Source organism: Lynx canadensis, chromosome E2 (genome assembly GCF_007474595.2).
Source record: "Lynx canadensis isolate LIC74 chromosome E2, mLynCan4.pri.v2, whole genome shotgun sequence".
NCBI lineage: Eukaryota > Metazoa > Chordata > Mammalia > Carnivora > Felidae > Lynx > Lynx canadensis.
Window position 1 is genome coordinate 33,238,518 of NC_044317.1, and position 18,310 is coordinate 33,256,827.

Consider the following 18,310-nt stretch of genomic DNA (forward strand, 5'->3'; position numbering starts at 1 on the left):
CGTCTTTTTTGGAAACCTCTTTGTAGGGAAAATCTCATATTTCAGCAATTTGCATTATCCACACACTCAGCTTTGAAGTTCTAAGTTATGGTAAGAAAAGGACCCACTTATCTGCCCATAAAAAATGTTCAAAGCTTATAAATTCCCTGAAACAGATGTACATTATCATTGGATTTGCCTTTCTTTTTGCTAGAGCATGCCTAATAGAGTTTCGGCCGCCCCCTGGCCCCCTTCCCCCGCCCCCGTTAGCATCTTGTCTCCACAGAAGCCCGCTCCCCACTGGGCCAGACTGACTTCAAAGGTCCCAGGCTGTCTGTTAGAAGCAAAGCACAAAGTGGGAACATAGGGGCCTTTTAAATCCCCCGCGTTTAAGTCAATATCATGCCTCCGTTCTTCCCCCTCTTCTGGCGGAGGGACATGAGTCAGTCGTTCCTTTTCTGCCTTCAGGAGCGCCAATTCAGCAATTACCAGAGAGAGGAAACGGAGGCCTCTTTCTCTCTCGGCCCCTGTCTTTGCCCTCTTGTTCTTTCCAACTTCGCTTTCTGTTCCTTCCCCTACTTGAGAAGATGTTCAACAGCAGAGAAGGTACCGCTGATCCCCGGCGTGGGCAAACAAGTGGAGCCTTAGCACTTTTGTGGGTAAGAGCGACACAAGCGACGTCTATCTGGCAGGCTGCCGTTGTGTCCTATGAGGAGAGCCTCCTCTCCTGCCTACTGTTCACAGTCTCCACCAAGTGGCCAGAGGGTCACACACCCTAACCGCCTTTCCCACCCCCGACCTTCTAACTTCTTAATGTGTCCTCATAGTAATGAGGAAACTCTCCACCAGGACTCCCAGGTCATGCCCATCCTGGGCCTCCTCTTTACAATCTGTGTTCAGCCTCCCTGGCTTCCATCAGTTCATCCAATGGCCCACCCTCTCTCCTGCCCCAGGGCCTTTGCACAAGCTTTCCTCGAACTTTTCACCTGGCTGTATCCTTCCTATCTTTGAGGTCTCCACCTGAATGTGGCTTCCTGGAGAGGCCCTCTCCAACCCTGGTCTCAATCGTGTCCCCTCTGTTATTTCTTCACACGTCCCCCCAGAAATTATCACAGTTGATAACAGTGTCATTTTTATGACTATTATTCCCTTTCTAAATTGAAAGCTCTGTGAAGGTAGGGAGAGGGGATGTCTATTTTATCTGGTGCTGAGCAAAGCTCCTGGCACATAGTAGTTGATCAGTAAATACTTGAGAGTACAGATGGAGAGGAATTTGGGACAGGTGTGGTCCAGGCCAGGTGGGCCTGAGAGAAACCTCTCGGAACAGTGAGTACCCAGTGTGGATCGCCCTTTCCTCTGACCAGGCTCGATTTGAGCAGCTCCCTGTAGTCAGGGAGTAGTCAGCCCTCAGAGACAGACTGGCAGCAAGTAAACCACACAGCACGACCGACTGACGGAGGGAGGTACTTGAATGCCAAATTCTCCACAATGAAGGAAGGAAGGAAAGAAGGACGGAGGGAGGGAAAAAAAGGTCACAGGGACCACACTGGAATGTTCCAGCTAGGGATTTCTGAACAAATAACAACCAGATGCTGCTTTTAGAGGATACAGTCAGAGGAAACGAAATCAGGTGACGGTGGCCACCTGGGGAGGATCTGGCCAGGCGACAGAGCCACTCAGAGTGACCCGGGTGCCGCATGCCTGGACTGTCCTGGGAGCCCGCAGGCCAAGCCCAGTGGTGTTACCTCTCTCTTCCCAGCCACTCAGAGCATCCGCAGTGCATTCCAGGTTTTCAGCCTGTCCAAACGCTGCTACCCCTCCCCGAGGGCAGGACCAACAAGTTAAAGAACCGAGCACAACTTTGTGGGAGGGGAGGCTCCCTGCCCACCAGTCTTTATGAATGAATGGATCCGCAGAGACCCGTGGGACACCAGAGCAGGCCCTGTGCTATCGCCCAGGCCGGGTGGGGAGGCCCGGAAGGCACTGTCTTCCGGTTGCTCGGCAGAGATTTAACAAGCACCTATCTTTGCGGGGCCTTGGGATTACAAAACAATCTTCGATGGGGCGCCTGGGTGGCGCGGTCGGTTAAGCGTCCGACTTCAGCCAGGTCACGATCTCGCGGTCCGTGAGTTCGAGCCCCGCGTCGGGCTCTGGGCTGATGGCTCGGAGCCTGGAGCCTGTTTCCGATTCTGTGTCTCCCTCTCTCTCTGCCCCTCCCCCGTTCATGCTCTGTCTCTCTCTGTCCCAAAAATAAATAAAAAACGTTGAAAAAAAAATTAAAAAAAAAAAAACAAAATAATCTTCGGGGAGCAAGAGAGCGCTTTGGTGGAAACAGATGTTAGCTGAATAATCGGAGGCACAAACAAGCATCATACAGCCAACTCTGATGATTCCGAGTCTTTATTTATGAATCTGCCTACCCTCTAAACTTACTTGTAACCTCCAAATCAATACTCACGGTGCTTTCACAGTCAATCAGAGTCATGCGCCAAGCGGTAAAAAATTTCAGCCGCTTAGATGTGCATGTTTCCAGCTGACGTCAAACAAGGCCATGCTCTGCCTTCGCGTTTCCCGCTCTTATACTACCAACGAGTGTCCTTTTTGCAGTCGATTTAGTGTCACACTTTTGTACTCTTGCGCCTTGTATTGGTGACTTAGCCGTTTCAAATGATCCCCAATCATGATCTCAATGGTTTGTGAGTTCGAGCCCCGCATCAGGCTCCATGCTGACAGTGCAGAGCCTGCTTGGGATTCCCTCTCTCTCCCTCTCTCTCGGAATAAATAACAAATAAAGTTTTAAAAAATAATTAAAAAAACAAAAATAAAGTACCACGTGTGGTACTGACGTGCTGTCCCGTGTGTCCGGGCACCAGAAGGCTCTTATGTGCCTTATAGAGAAAATGCACGTTAGATTACCTTCGTTCAGGCATGAGTTACACTGCCATTGGCCTTGAGTTCAAATGATAATGACCCAACATTATATAGAGAATCAGGTGTCTTTCAACAGACACACACACAAAACAAGGTTATGTATTGATTGGTGGACAAACGTATTGCAAGCCCGGGCTCACAGGAACCCAACCCTGTATTTCACCTAGGAGCAATGGTTCGGTATCTGCTGATTCGGGGTCAGCGATGACTTTCCAGAACATAACAAGACTCAAGTGGACGGGCAGGGTGCCGTCTTGCCGCAGCTGGGGCCTCAGGCTTGTCCCACCTGCTAGAGCTTGCCTTCACTCACATTCGCCCAGACTTGGCTGAGGGTGATGGTAGAGGAGAGGGTAGGACTGGTCTTTGCTCATCTTTGCCAGAGTCCGAAGGCTCCTGGAAAGGGAGAGTCAAGTGACTAACAGCTGGCCCCCCGCTCAGGTGTCACTCTGTGTTTAACCCTGCCACACATCAACTGTGACCTTGGTAAGTCATTTCGCTCAACACACAGTTGCCTTGTTAGTTTCCTCACAAGGCTGGCCTAAGGATGCCAGCAAATGCAGACTGAGCATACAGCAGGTGCTCCATAAATGACCGAGATGGTGATTTAGACTCCCCAGTGATCCTGCAGCTCAGGGCCTGAGTCCAGGGGCTGAACGAGATGTCCCTCAGGACTACACCCCCTTTCCCATAAGCCCTGCAGGACCAGATCTCGTAACAGCAGCTGTCATTTCTTAAGGGCCTACTCTGTGCCAGGCTCTGAGCTGAGCCCTTCACATCCACTGGATCATTTACTCTGATCCTTACAATGCCCCCAGTGAAGCGGGTCCTCTGATTGGCCCCATTTTACAGAGAAGGAAACTGAGGCCCGGGTAAGTTGGACCGCTGGGCCCACAATGGTCTCGCTGGTCACACAGCTCAGAAGTAGCAGACCCAGGTCTCAGTTAGGGTTTGCCTGACCTCAAAGTCCCTACCAGCTGAGCTGAGCCCCCACACCCTCATTTGGGGGCCTGGCTACTGGACCTCCTCACCACCTCAAACTTCACCCACCAAACCAGATGTCATACGCAGAGGCTCTGGAGCCACATCCTCCCAGATCTGCAGATGGGAGAGGGCCAGACTCCCAACCTGAACAGTGAGAAGCAGCCCAGGGAGGCGGGTGTCACGGCCAATGCCAGGCCTAGACAGGGCCGGGCTGGGCTTCCCTATGTGTCCACCCTGAGAACCCTTCCTCCTCGGCAGCCTCTCTGCTGTCCTTCCAAGAAAGCTGGGGCATGTGGGGATTTGTTCAAGGAATTTAAGGTGTAAGAATCTCCTCTTGTATTTCTCAGCTTGCTTACATCTCCGAAGACCTTGGAGCTAAAATAAAGCAGATCTCATCAGGCCCACTCGGCAGAAAGGCAAACTGAGCCTCTGAGAGGTGAAGTCACTGACCCATGGTCAGCTCAAAGGAGCCCAGCTAGATGGAATCAACCAGAGTCTTTTGAGTTGGGGCTCTTTCCACCCACTTTGCCTCTTTAAGCAGTGACGGGCAGGGTCTCACATGGGCTGGCACCCTCTGCTAAGGGCCCCCAGCCAACCCTGCCTCACTTAAAGAAGGAATGGGGCCATGTGCTGAGGGAGGACTTCTAGAACTGGCCCCAAAGATCTCCCCCATGAAAATCCTCCCATGCCTGAAATACCCCCATTAGCATCTGAAACGCTGCCTTGAGCAGACCCAGGTTTTACTGGCATAGCTGACTCCCCAAAGGAGCTTGAGCATCTTCGGGGTCATGGACTGGGATTCCACGGCGGCAAGCCGAGGAAGGCACACGTGCCCCAGGTTGACCAGGACGACCGGAGAGCACACGTGCCATCTGAAGGGACGTCCCTATAGTTCCTGGGGATTGCTGCCCCGTTGGGAATGTGGGCCTGGTGGAATCCCATTTTTTGATCTTTACGAGAAAAGCTAAAAATCCAGATATTCAGGGGCGCCTGGGTGGCTCAGTAGGTTGGGCGTCCGACTTCGGCTCAGGTCACGATCTCGCGGTCCGGGAGTTTGAGCCCCGCGTGGGGCTCTGTGCTGACCGCTCAGAGCCTGGAGCCTGTTTCAGATTCTGTGTCTCCCTCTCTCTCTGACCCTCCCCCGTTCATGCTCTGTCTCTCTCTGTTTCAAAAATAAATAAACGTTAAAAAAATTAAAAAAAATATCCAGATATTCAGGTGAAACCTTCGGATTTGGGAAATTAATTCAAAATCTGTGAAAGCCCAGGTGGGTCAAACATGACATCCTGGTGGGCCACCGTGGGTATAGCCTGAGGGATCAGACGGTAGAGGAGGAGGACCCAGGAGGCTCCGAGGAGGCAGGGTATGGGAAGGGTGAGAGAGGCCCTCACCACCCCTCCAACATACACCCGGAGGCACAGCGGATGGCTGACTGCTGGACAGGCAGTGACAGGCCTCAAACAGTCTGGCTGTGGCTGAGCTGGGCCAGCCCAAGCAGGATCACCACAACGGCCCCTGCAGAGTCACTGGCCCGCGACTGAGGCCTTGGAAACCCTCTCCCCAGATATCACAGATGCCAGCCTAGCCCCATGCCCCCCAGCAGGCAGTGCAGGCCGAAGACCGGAAAGGGGGCCTCGGAGCCGGTCTGGACTCAGCTTTGGGAACAAGTGGCAATTTGGCCTCCACACGCCTCCTCCGGACTCAGTTCTCTTACCTTTAAACTGGGGGCAGTCTCCCACCCAACAACAGCTGGTTGTTCACGAACCCCACGAACCTTCAGCCACATCTGCACCGGTTTCCGATGGGGAGGGGGGGATACCAATGCAGTGAGGGGGTTTTCGTTTCAAATAAGGCTAAATTTTGTCTTTTCTTTTTAAAAAATGTTTCTTTGAACAGTAAAAGACCGTGGCTTTCTTTTCTGTTTGGTTTTGTTTTGTTTTACGGTCTTATTTAGCGAAATGAGAAGTTGGTGACGCTGTGTTGCTTTCCCAGACTTTTATTCGAACTGTTACCGCTTTGTAAAACTCCACAGTCGAGGACTCACCGGCAGGAGAATGCCGTGAACCCTCCGGTCAATAAAGGCCGTGAAATCCCCAGTCCCCTCCTTCCGCCTTCCGTTTCCTTTTCCTGCCATCTTTTCCTTTTAGTGACCACCTACTTTGTGCCTGCTCCAGGAACCGGCAGTACAGAGGTCCCCGCCTGGAGAGATGTCCCAGCCTAGGAGGATGCCAGTAAACGCAGCAAAATGCTGACACACACTGCTGCCCGCCCCTTTGTCTGGGCACCAGCTAAGCTGGCGACAAGAAGCGAGGCCTTGCTGTTATAGAAAAAAAGTCAGCTTCGACGGACTCATCCAGAATTTTGCGACGAGAAATATCTAGAAAAGTGTCACTTCAGTGGAGCAGGAGGAAGTCAAAGCTCGGGATGAGGGCAGGGAGTTGGCGATGGTAAGTAATCCTTTTGTAGCGCCCACAGTCCCCAAAGGCCTTCATCTGGCTCAGCCTGTCCCTCTGAGATCTGAGCGGTGGCCCAGGGGGTCCGGGACTGCTCTCCTCCTCCAGTGCATCCTCAGACATTGGCAGTTACTTCGTGGCTGGATAAGCCTCCCTGGTCCTTCTTCTAGATCTCTGATGCCCCTCTGTGCATACCTCTTCCGTCCAGACATGGGGGATCAGGAAGGGTCCAAAGGGCCAGCGCGCAGTGGCCCCCAGTGTAGACCCGAGTAGGGGCAGGGCGGGGCACCATAAGCTTGCCGGTAACCAAGTCTATAGTACTGCAAAGACCGTCAGCCGGGGGTTGCACCACGCCTCTATTCCCCAAGGCTGGCTTTGACCAAGGACACGAGTGCCTCCCCCAGGGAGCAAGGGCCCCCAAACAAAGTGGGAGGATTGAGAAAAGGCCACTTGCACCTCTATATAAAGAGCCAAGAGTGGAAGGAGAACGTGTGGTCCACACGCCAGGGGGCTCTGCGGACCCATCCTGGTTGAAAGATACACCTGGGAATCTCACTACATCTGGCTGCTTTGGGTGCCTGTGGTTTAACCGAGGGAGGGGCGGTGGGTTATTGAGGGCCCAGGCGGCTGGGCAGCTGGGAAAAGAACTCGGTCTGCATCCAGAGGGCCGTGACTGAATTATCCGGTTTTGTCCTCTGGTGCGGTCATGGCCACCTGCTCCAACATCATGAGGCTTTCTGGAGGCTCTTCATGGTAAAGGCATCTGGGGAGCTGTCTCTGCCTCATTTACACCTTAGCGCACAAACTCCTTAAGGTAGGCCCACCACGGTTCCACCCCGCTTGTGCCGAGGCACAGGCCGCTGGGCTTCTCACACTGTGGCCTGTGGGCCCACCTGTAACACCACTCCCTGGGGTAGGAGCTTGTTAACAGCACCGATGATGTCTGACCCACATAATCTCACTCTCCAGGGGTATCTGCGTTTAACATGCTCCCTGGGAGATTCTTATGACCCCTGACGTTAGGTATTTCCTTCGAAGGGGCCTTCTGAGGTCATCTGGGGAAAATGCAAGGCTCAGAGCCCTCGCCCTGGCTGCGCCGGAAGTCACCTGAGAGCTCCAAACACCTTGATGCCTGGCCACACCCCCGTCCGGGCGAATCAGCACCATCAGAGGTGGGCCCAGGAAGTGGCATTTTTAAAAAATCTCCCCGGGTGATTCTGAAGCACTCGGGGTGAGACTTACAGGTTGCGAACATTCGACCCTGCCTTCCCCACCCCCACCCCAGCAAGCTGGGCGATGCCAGAGTCACGTCTGGAGCATCTCAGGTCAAGATAGAGATCCTCTTGTTGCCACCAGGCTCACGGGCTGAACGCGCCAGGATTCCTCCCCTTTGTGGGGAGAAGGTGGAGGGAAAGGAAGCCCGCGGGACGGTCAGTGGGAGATGGAAAATCTAGGCCAGGCTCTGTGTGTCATTTCCTCCGCAGGGTCACCTTCTTCTTCTTCTTCTTTTTTTTTTTTAAGTTTATCCATCTGTTTTTGAGAGAGAGCTCGTGCACGTGTAGGAGAAGGTCCGAGAGAGGAGAGAATCCCAAGCCGGCTCTGCACTGTCAGCCCAAAGTCCGATGCAAGGCTCGAACCCGTGGACCATGAGACCAGGACCTGAGCGCAATCCGCCCCCCACGGTCGCTAGAAAATGGGTCTCACACTCATCCGCCTTCTCATGCTAAAGGAAGAAAGATGCTGAGCATAGAAAGCCTTTTGCAGAGACATACAGTAATCAGTAAAATCATTCAAGGCCACAAGCCCCTGAGAAGAGGGGTCGGGTTCACAGGTCTGCTGGTTTGGGAGAAGAGGACAAGACCAAAAACCAGATCAGAGCCCCCCACAAGGGTGTAATGACACTTTAATGATAGGGGAAGAGTGCCCTCCCCGCGGCTTTTCAGGAGCACTTGACTGTGGGTGCCACCGGTACTGACTCTGTGAAACACAGCCAAGTGCGCACCGAGAAGGGGTGGAGCCGGGCTGTGCCCACGGGACTTGGGGGGCAAAGGCGGGGCTGGGAAGGTGGAGGCTGAGGCTGGGGCTGGACGGGACAAGGGCAAGGCTGCTGTGGGGGTCTTTTGGAGTGTGCCTCCCACAGGTACTTCTGCTGGCTGAAGCCCCGCCTTCGATGAGGAGGTGCAGGCGAGGGGGGTTGGGGGGGGGTCACAGTCTGCTTACGCGGAGCATATCTCAGGGGTCCCCTTTCATTCCCGCGAGTGCTGACGGGCCTCACAGAAGCTGGGGTCATTAGTGGCGGCGGCTGACAGGAACCATACTTGAGGTGCAGGCAGCCTGGCCCTCCTCCTGCTGCCTCCAAGGCTGCCTTCCCTCCGGCTCTGTAATGATTTGACATCTAAACGCTGAGAACAACGAGGGGGAAGCAAAAGAAACCGCTCCCGGCTGTTTCCTTTGCCAAAAAGTGTAATTGGCACGGCTGGGCGGGAAATGCACAAGCCCCCCCCCCCCCCAGGCTCCCCAACCCCCCCGCCCCGTGCTCCCCAGGAGATGAGAGGGGGCCCCGGCAGCTGCGAGCCTCACCCCGGCTGTCTGCCCGACACACCAGACTGTCCTCAGGGCCCAGAGACAGACGAGCAAAAACGCGGCATCCTAGCCACTGGCCAGTGCTTGTGCGCACGCGCGCAAGAGTCCTGCGCAAAGAGTCCCCCCGCAAAGCCGAGTCCTGTCCTCGCCCCCGCCCCCAACTTCTCCAGGCGCCAGGGGAGCTCAGAGCTCAGGGTCCTGGGGAAGCAGCAACAGCTCCTCTGCAAAGGATGTCAGGAGACTTGCAAACAAGACAAAACTCACCCACACCAGCCTGCAGGAACACGTGCTCAGAGCCTCACCAAGAAGTGCGGTTGACCCCTTGTAGTTTCCTAGTTGTTTTTCCCTCCCTCTTTTCTCCCTTCCTCCCTCCCTCCTCTTCCTCTGTCTTCTTCCTCCACTTCTAATTATTTGGTACACCTTCTCTCAGAGGTCGTTTGTAATCCACCCACATCGAAATCACACATGCTCCTGAACTCGGCACTTCTGTGTTGGTCCTGTGGCTCTTGCTTCTGCTGGCGGGCACCGGGTCGAGCTGGGCACAAGGACCCTGAGTGCCGGGATGAGAGATCCACAGGCACGGTAGGGGGGATGGGACAAGTCCGTGTCAGGGCCTCTGAGAACAGAAGGCTGAGCAGCTGTCAGAGCGAAGGGGTCCGAGCTCTATAAACGCTGGGGGGAAGCTCTCCAAATACATTAGGTCACAGAGAAAAGTGCCTGAGTATGAATACTATGTTACTCCTTGGGTAAAAATAAAAGAGTGGGGGCGGGAAGGGGATTAAGCAGCAATGGCAGTGTTTTCTTTCTTAAAAATAGATCTGAAATAAATATTGTAATCTGTCAGCATTTGTAAGATCTGGGTGGTAAGTTTGCAGTTACTGTTACACAGTTTTCTGTTTCAAATCTTGTTTGAAATATTGAATAAAATAACAAAACGGGGCAGGGGAGAGAGGAATGGGAGGAGCACAGAGGATTTTTAGGGCCGTGAAAATACTCTGTATGACATTAGAATGATGGATATGTGATTACACATTTGTCCGAATGCACAGAATGTCCAACACCAAAGAGTGAACCCCTCCCCACCCCCGCAAGGCAAACTATGGACTTTGGGGTCATTACAGTGTGTCCCCGTAGGTCCATCCTTGGTAAAAAAAAAAAATGTTACCCTTCTGGTGACAGACGTCGATTATGGGGGAGGCCGTGCATGCATGAGGTAAGCAGTATATGGGAAATCTCTGAACCTTCCCGTCAATTTTGTTGTAAGCCTCAAAGTCCTCCGAAACAAGTAAAGTCTTTTCAAAAAAAAAAAAAAAGTAACAAAACTTAAGTGGAGAGATATCTTCTATAAATGCATTTATTCTTGTAAATAATGGCAGCTAACATTTTCATAGTGCTCCCAGGGGCCGGGCATATGTTAACTCACTGAATTCTCCCAACAACCCTGCGGGGTAGGTCTCTTATAATCCCCCTGTATGAAGAGGAAACTGAGGCTTGAGAAGTACGGTGTACGACTTGGAACACGACGCTAAGGAGGTCAGAACTTGAACCCAGGCAGCCTGGCCCCAACGTCTATGCCCTCAACCACCAGGCTTCACTCAACAGCCCGGGAAGGTAGAGTCAGGGATGCTGGAGGGAAGTGTACTTTTTACCGAACAGCATTTTGAACTATTCGAATCTTTAACATGTGCACCTGTCACGATTTTTCAAAATGGTATTTTAAATAAATCCCAGTCACTAAGAAATAGAATCCTGACAGGCGTGGGGCTCGGAGAGATGGAATGGGACGTCTTCTCAGAGGCTGAGGAAATGCTCTAAAGCCACTGCAGAGATACTCCCTGTGTGGACACAATTCCTGCTTCTTTTCCATGTTGCGGCAGTTCTGGTCCTGGGGCCCCATCAGCGTCTGCCTGCTTAGCACCCTTCCTCTCCTTCCTTCTGGCACAGACCCCGCCCCCTTGCTGCAGGTTGGACATGTGACCCCAGGTGGGCCACGGGGATCGGCCCAGGAATCGGTTCCAGCTCTAAGCCCGGCCAGTCAGCAGCCTGCCCTGGGCTTCCCGGGGCAGAAGATGCTTTTCCACGTGGTAATGGGGCTCAGAGGGCCAGCAGCCCCCTCCCGGTGACAAGTGGTGGAAGTACGAACCCAGAGAGGGAGGGCTTCATTCAAACCCTGGCTCCTCTCCCCTCCAAGCCAGCTGCTTCCCTGCCTTCCCTGCTTTGGTTACGTTCCCACTGAGTTGGATGCTAATAGAAACCCACAACTCAAAACAAGGGAAGCCCTGATCCAGTGGTTAAGCGCTCCAGTGGTTAAAGGGATCACGGGGAGGGAGGGGGGGGGGACGGGGAGACTAGAATCCCAGCTCTGCCACCTGCTGTGTGATCTCAAGCAAGTTAGTTAACCTCTCTGAGCCTGATGTGCTCCCCGAGCTCACTATCAAAACCAACTCCTTACCAGCCACATTAAACCAAAACCAGAGGCTCTGGAAGAGGGGGTGCCAGCTGGCAACCAAGCAGCAGAAAGGCAGGCAGCTGGCCATTCCTTTTTTTGTGTCCCTCCACTCACTGTCTGCCCTGAAATAATGTCCATATGACCCTCAGTAACAGCTCTCTGGCCCCACGGCTCCCAGTGGCTTCAGTCAATGGGGTCTCGATAGGATGCAGGGCAGGAAGGAGTGAAGCCAGGATATCCATCGTATTTCTCTGTAGGGTCCCCACAGGCTGGCTGCATCCCAGAGTGAGGGTCCCTCACGGCTCCTTCAGGGGGCCCCCCAGCCCCACCCCTCTGCTGCTGAGGATGACGCCCCCCCCCTCTGCTCCACTGCAGGGGCAGGAGCCGCCCCACACATTGCTAGCCCCCGATCCTGCACTCTTTCGAAACGGAGGCTCTGCCCACAGTTCATAAATATTCCCTCAAATTACCCAACGTGAGTGTGTGTCATCTGTTTCTCATGGGACCCTTTTCCTAGTCTCTCCGGGCCCTTATCAGATAAAATCCTGCTCTGTGGAGGACACCACTCCAGGGTCCCAGCTCCGGCCACTGTCCTCGTTTCCCTCCAAGCTTCTAGACTCCAGCAAGCCTCTCCCAATCTGCCAGACCCCAAACCCCAAAAAAGGACCCGCCAATGAGAAGCAAGTGACCATTCGCATCTGATGGAGAGTGGCCCGAACAGGAGGCACACCGGGTCACATCTGGGCTCAGGAAATGTCTAGAGAAGCAAGCCACTGATCTCTGCACACCAGAACAGGTACCTGAGAGTGTATATTTATCGAAAGATACATAGAAATGGACAGATGGCACCTGGCTGTAGATACAGGAGCTCCGATAGAGAACCGTGTAGGAACGTGTGTATTTGCCAGCGGCAGAACACGAGGTCTCTACATCTTCGGCCACAACCAACAACACACAAGCGCCTGATCTTGGAAAACCACAGTTGTTTCTGTGGTTGGGTTCCCTCTCCAGAGGTTTCCAAAATGAGAAGGCTGGTTTTGGGGGCAGTATTTAAATATGTGTGTGTATCTTTCTAAAGAAGAGAGAAAAGCGGAAGGGAGGACCAGAAGCGTATTTTCCTGTTGTGCATGGCAGAGAAGAGGGGACCGGTTCTGGGCAAGGACGTGATCCCACTGGAAAGGCGTGAAAGAGAACGCCAGAAAGGACAGCTAGGGTTCCTAGGTTGGGACGTAAAAAACCACGACAGCCAGGAAGGTCACGCGTCTGCAGTCCGCTGAAATCCCTTGTAGCACGTTACAATCAGTTAAGGGCAAAATAAAATCAGAATGATACTAAGAGGTAGCAGCTGTTTATCTTCTCGGAGATTTCGAGGGTCTCTGGAAGCGGGCCAGGTAAGGGCGTTCTCCCGGAAGAGACTGGGGAAGGGCACCGTTCTGGCCGGGGGCTCCCCCAGAGCTGGGACGGGCGTGGGCCAGCCTGCGTGGAAACCGCAGCTCGGGAGCCCGCGCGAGCCTCCGCCGGTCGACAGGCCAATTCCAAACCCAGAGTCATTTCTCGGGTAAAGTTATGCAGTCCTCACAACATATAAATAAAAGTTTAGTTCTGTGTTTCCATAGATCTTCTACATGGAGGCTAGCTGAATATTAGTGGAGTAACAATAATTATTAATAACAATAATCATCATCATAACAATAATTAATAGAATAATAATGCCTGGGCGGGCAGGGGGAGGGGGGTCCTTCATATGGCAGGGCGGGGCTTCCTGGGGAGGGGTCTATGTCTGGTAAAAGTGGTGGTAATGGTGGTGGTGTTCGTGGTGGTGGTGATGTTCGTGTCTCTGCACCGCCTGGCCGGCCGGGCTCTCGTACACCACCACAGCGGGCAGGTCCCTCACGCGGTCCCGCCCCACGACACTGCCGCCCACGGCCAGCGGCACCTGCGGCCCCCGGCACCCCTGCTGGCTCTCCTTGGCTCGGTGCTTGTGCTTCTTGTGCCCGAGGGGTGCCAGAGTGGGGAGGAGGGCCGGGCTGGCGGCCAGCTGGGCGGCCGGGGACACCGCGGGGACGGCGGGGCCCAGAGGGGGCTTGCTTCTTGCCCCTCTGGCCACGTGGCCCGCACCCACGCTCTTGCCCTGGGCCTTGGGGGACCTCACAAAGTGCTTGCTCCCATCCTGGGTGCCCCGGAGCCGCTGCTGGACCTCCGAGACCTTGGCGAATGGGGCGTCAAGGAAGTGGAAGGAGCCCGGGTCCGCGCCTTGGGGCTTTCGGTGTGGGACGTGGATGGCTTCTGGCTCATGGGAGCGAGACCGAGTGGGGTTGGAGGTGCGGGGGGGCAGCTCTGACTTCTGGGCCACTGACGGGGAGCCTAGGAACCAATTTAACAGATATTTCATGAGCACCTACTGTGTGCGGGTGCCACACTGTGCCCCCGAAACCACGCCCACGCCCAGTGCTCCCGGAACACTAACTGTTCTGACAGCTCCTCTCGCCCCCCCCCCCCCCCCAGCCCCGACTGCTCCTCGCTGCCTTGGAGGAACCTCTCTGGAACGGAACTTTGCCATCTGCTAAACGGGAAGAACTGCTTCTTCGTCGGGTCCTTAAAAAGAATTCATTCCCCTTCCAGGAGACGGACGAGAAAGAGAGACAGAGACCCTCCTACGAGTCCGAGGTCATGGGAACACGAAGGAAATTCAGGCATCTTCCTTCACTTACAGAGGTGACCGACACAGGAATTACACGTGGGAGGAAGGGGAGAAGGGGTGGGGGCGTGAAATGAAGTGGGCCGCCTCTTCATTTATTTCAGCAAGGCGTCAACACATGTCAACGGCTGAGGAAGACAGAGCAGTATGTTGCTAATCGGACAGGGCAAAGGGCCTGGGGTAGGGGCACAGAACTACTGTGTTCATTGCATTGTAGGCCCCAAGATGCTCTTTGATTTTGTTCAGCTTTGTGCACGTGTTAGTCTTTTAAGTGTTTTTAATGTCATCTCCTCCGAGAGGACTCTGTAACCCGTCCAATCAAAGCTGTACCTGTCCCCACCCCACCCTGCAGGTGTAGGAGCTCCCTTACCAGGCCCGAACTGGGACGTGTAGTTCTCTATCCCGGCGAGATCTAAGTAGTGGTTTCTCCTCTCAATGTTCTCGTCCACGCAATGGTGGTCGCAACCAGACTGCTCCAGACGGCTGTCCCCCTGGAACCTATGACAAGGAAGCAAGTGAGTGGGTGGGCAGCAGCCCCGCCCCCCCCCCACCTGGGGAGCCACCAGGAGGAATCCTTCTGAACTTTCCATTCATTTCCTTCTGGGTCTTGGGAAGGGGGTGAGGGGAAGGGAGTGGTCATCTCGGCAATCTGTGTCTCTATTTCCTTCCCTGACGGCGGAGATAAGACCTCTTCCGGCCTCCCTGGGCCTTCTGGGAGGACCAGATAGGTATCTGCTTTGAACAGATCCAAAGTAAAGGTGAGAGGTTACTGGTCAAAGCTTCAGGATGCCCCAAAGTCAGGCTTCAAACCATGTGTGCCCATTGCAGACAAGAGGCCTAACTCCTCTTAGGGCTGGAGCCCCAGAGGGTGTGGACGGAAACTCCCAAGCCATTGCCGCAGAGGGTGGCAGGCTCTGTACCCGGCCCCAAAGCCCAGAATGGGCCTTACCAGTGTGTGCATGTGTAAGAAAGGGGGTGGGGACAGAGGTGCCCCCAGAGGCCACATTTCTCCCACTGCGGGAGCCTGGGTTCCCTGCCTCTCCCCTCCAAGGCTCTCTGATCTGCCAGCCCCACCTCCCTCACCCTCCCCACTCCCCAGCACAGCTAGCCTGCATGCCCGGATGCCTGGATTCCCAGCCCCCTCCCCACAACAAGCCTCGGCCCCTGCTTGGACTGCCTTCTCTCTCTCTTCCCTCTGGGCTCGTGCTTCTCACATTCCGGCCACTTCCTTTCCATTTCACAACAGGTACAGACACCCCGCCCCTGCCTTTCTGGGCCACTGAGGCCTCCTCTCGCCTCCTATACTGCCTGCCGTTCCTCTCTTCTCTTCCCTTCCCTCCCTGCAGTTAACAAAATAACAACAGGCGGAAGAGAACTGCGGCCTTACAATTTCTTAGCCATGATTCTGAAACCCAAAAAGCCCGAAGACCAAGACTGCTCATGACCTGTCAGGCAGCCACGCTGCCCGAAACGGATGTGAAGGTAGCTGTAGCCTTTCCATCACTCCACGTGGACAGTCCCGCGGCTCCGTGCGGAAATGTCAGTGCGCTAAATCCCAAGGTGCTGCCCAGACACCACACAGAATATGTAACTACGCCGAGAACACCTTGTCTCAAACCCGGCGAATGCTGAATGCCAAAACATCTCGGGCCCAAAGCGTTTGGGACAAAGGAATGCGGACCTATATTTAGTTATTTTTAAAACCTCAGCTTGATTTGTGAGCCTGTCCTCTGAAGTCACTGCCCCCCCCCACCCCGCCCCGAAGAGAACACAGTCGGGAGCCCTCCCCCCCACCGCCGCTCAGGCGGCACACAGCTGGCGCTCCATATGTGCTCAGGTGCACTGGGCTGCCGTCCACCCTCCCGCAACCGGTGTACCTGAGCGGGGCTCGCTGCTTCTTCTCCCAGCTGCGCAGCTCCTCGGCGGGCTTGGTCTCCGCTCTGGGCCTCGTGCTCTGCAGGTCTGAGTCCCGCCCCAGAAAGAGCCGGGTGAGCGGTTTGCTCTTGCGTCCGCCAGCTTCCTGGCTCTGCTGGGGTTTTCTAAGCTCCCTGGCATGCAGCCCTTGACAAGTGGCCCACGGCAGCTCGCCGTGGCTCTGTGGAAGGGGTTCGCCAAGCCAGGACCAGACAGGGGGGTCTCGCGGCTACTTGTCCCCTTACCGTCTCCCCGGCTAGACTCCCCTCCTCCCCAGGCTCCTCAGCTGACATTCAAGGCCATGCCCTGCCCAGGCTCATCACAACACAAGCCTTCACTGTAGCTGCAGCTATGCCCACGCGCCCCTCCAGGGCTTTGCCTCCACAGGGCCCCCCACCTGTGATCCCTTCCCTATCCAGATCCTGCTCTTTCAAGGACCCGCTCAAATCCCGCCTGTCCACAGAGTCGCTCCCAGTGGAAACCCCCAGGACGCGCTCCCGCTCCTCCCAGGCAGGGGTGTGATCCTTCCGAGAGCTTGCAGTGGACTGGCCCCTGTGGCCCGGGCGGCCCTCTAACCCCTCACCAGGGTGATTGAGAAGGATGCCCTTCTTGCCCTGGCTTCCATCGGGGGCCACGGTGAGTTTCACCCGCAGGGTCTTGCTCGACGTCGGGGAGTGGTTGACGGAGGAATCAACCACCTCGTAGATGGTGTGCAGCAGGCTGGTGATGTCCTGCAGGGGAGCGAAGCAGAAAGGCACCCGGGGCTTCAGTCTCAGTGTCTCGACAACCCAGGAATCAGAGGGCCCGGTGAAGCCCCCCGGCTCCCCCAAAGTCAAGACGAAGGCACAAACTTGCACGTGAGAGGTTCATTTGAGAAGGGGTCCTGGGACACAGAAGCAAGGGGGCAGCAAACAGTGGATGCCCCGACCGAGCAGGTATGGCCGTGGCCAACCAGGCTCAGTCCACTTGGGCCCTCGGAAAGACTGTGTGGAACCCACCTCGGCAAACTCCCGTCCCTCGGTGGTTGAGAGTTGCCCCCACCCCCACCCCCACCCCAGGGATGCTCTAGCCCCTGGGCTTCCGGGCTGTCGTGCAAAGGCTGAGCCGGCTCCCGGGCACCAGAGAAAGGTCTTATGGCGGGCACTGTCCACCACAGCAGCAGGTCAACCTAGAAGCAGGTCAGCGATCTTGCTGGGAAGAAAGGCACCCACAGCACCTGCTTCAGGTCTGGTGAGCTCCTTCTGAATGCAAATGGAAAAGCAGATGTGTCCCTAAAGATGAAATACCCTGGGAGAACTTGAGCAAATCTCATCTTGTCTCTGGGCCTCAAGCTGTCCCCTCAGCCAGAACACTGGTGTCTAACCCATGCTCCGAGAAACATCTCAGACGCTTCTGACCGGCGAATGCAGGGATAAACGGGGTCTCCCTTTGTTCTGGGCATCCGCTAAGGTCGTTTGTCTGAGGCGGGGCTTCCGGCTTTACGTGATGTAGGAAACCTCTGGAAGAGATGTCTCCTCTCTATAGGTCAGGCCCACAGAAGGCCAGTTATCTGCCCTGCGGCTCTTCGTAAACACAGACGGGCTCAGCCGTCGCTTCATTCCGTACCCATCAACGGTGCCTCCCACTCACCACAGCTGACTTGCCCTGTGGCCATGCGAGCTGAGTGAGGGTCACCCCGGAGGTCCAGAATCTCCTGCTAAATCTTCAGACTCTTTGATACTGGATAATTCTCATTTAGTTTTTCTCAGCTCCCCACCTCCCCAGCCCCTGGCGACCACCATTCTACCCTCCGTCTCTATGACAAGCCATTCCAGGTGATCGCACGGTATTTGCCTTTTTGTGACTGGCCTTGTCATTTTAGCGGAAAGTCCTGGAGATGCGCCCACGTTGCAGCACGTGTTAGAACGTCCTTCCTTCTTTTTTTTTTTTTTTTTTAATTTTTTTTTTCAACGTTTATTTATTTTTGGGACACAGAGAGACAGAGCATGAACAGGGGAGGGGCAGAGAGAGAGGGAGACACAGAATCGGAAACAGGCTCCAGGCTCTGAACCATCAGCCCAGAGCCCGACGCGGGGCTCGAACTCACGGACCGCGAGATCGTGACCTGGCTGAAGTCGGACGCTTAACCGACTGCGCCACCCAGGCGCCCCCGTCCTTCCTTCTTAAGGCTGAATAATGCTGCATTGTGTGGATGCGTCTATCCGTTCATCTGTGGACGGACCCTTGGGTGGCTTCTGCCTTTCGGCTGTTGTGAAGAACACTGCTGTGAACACGGTGCGCAAGGATCTCCTCGAGACCCTGCTTTTGGGTGTGTACTCACAA

At 55.0% G+C, this 18,310-nt stretch overlaps 1 protein-coding gene across 1 annotated transcript in view; it reads right to left on the bottom strand.

Moving 5' to 3' along the window:
- Positions 1–10,263: 10,263 nt before the first annotated feature.
- NKD1 (NKD inhibitor of WNT signaling pathway 1) overlaps positions 10,264–18,310 on the bottom strand; it is an 83,867-nt gene continuing 75,820 nt past the window's right edge. The window contains exons 7-10 of the mRNA XM_030299041.1: positions 16,572–16,719; positions 15,952–16,036; positions 14,445–14,572; positions 10,264–13,740 (exon numbers count right to left, since the gene is read on the bottom strand). Of these exons, the coding sequence (XP_030154901.1) occupies positions 13,151–13,740; positions 14,445–14,572; positions 15,952–16,036; positions 16,572–16,719 (951 nt within the window). The 3' untranslated portion in view covers positions 10,264–13,150. The remainder of the gene's footprint in view (positions 13,741–14,444; positions 14,573–15,951; positions 16,037–16,571; positions 16,720–18,310) is intronic.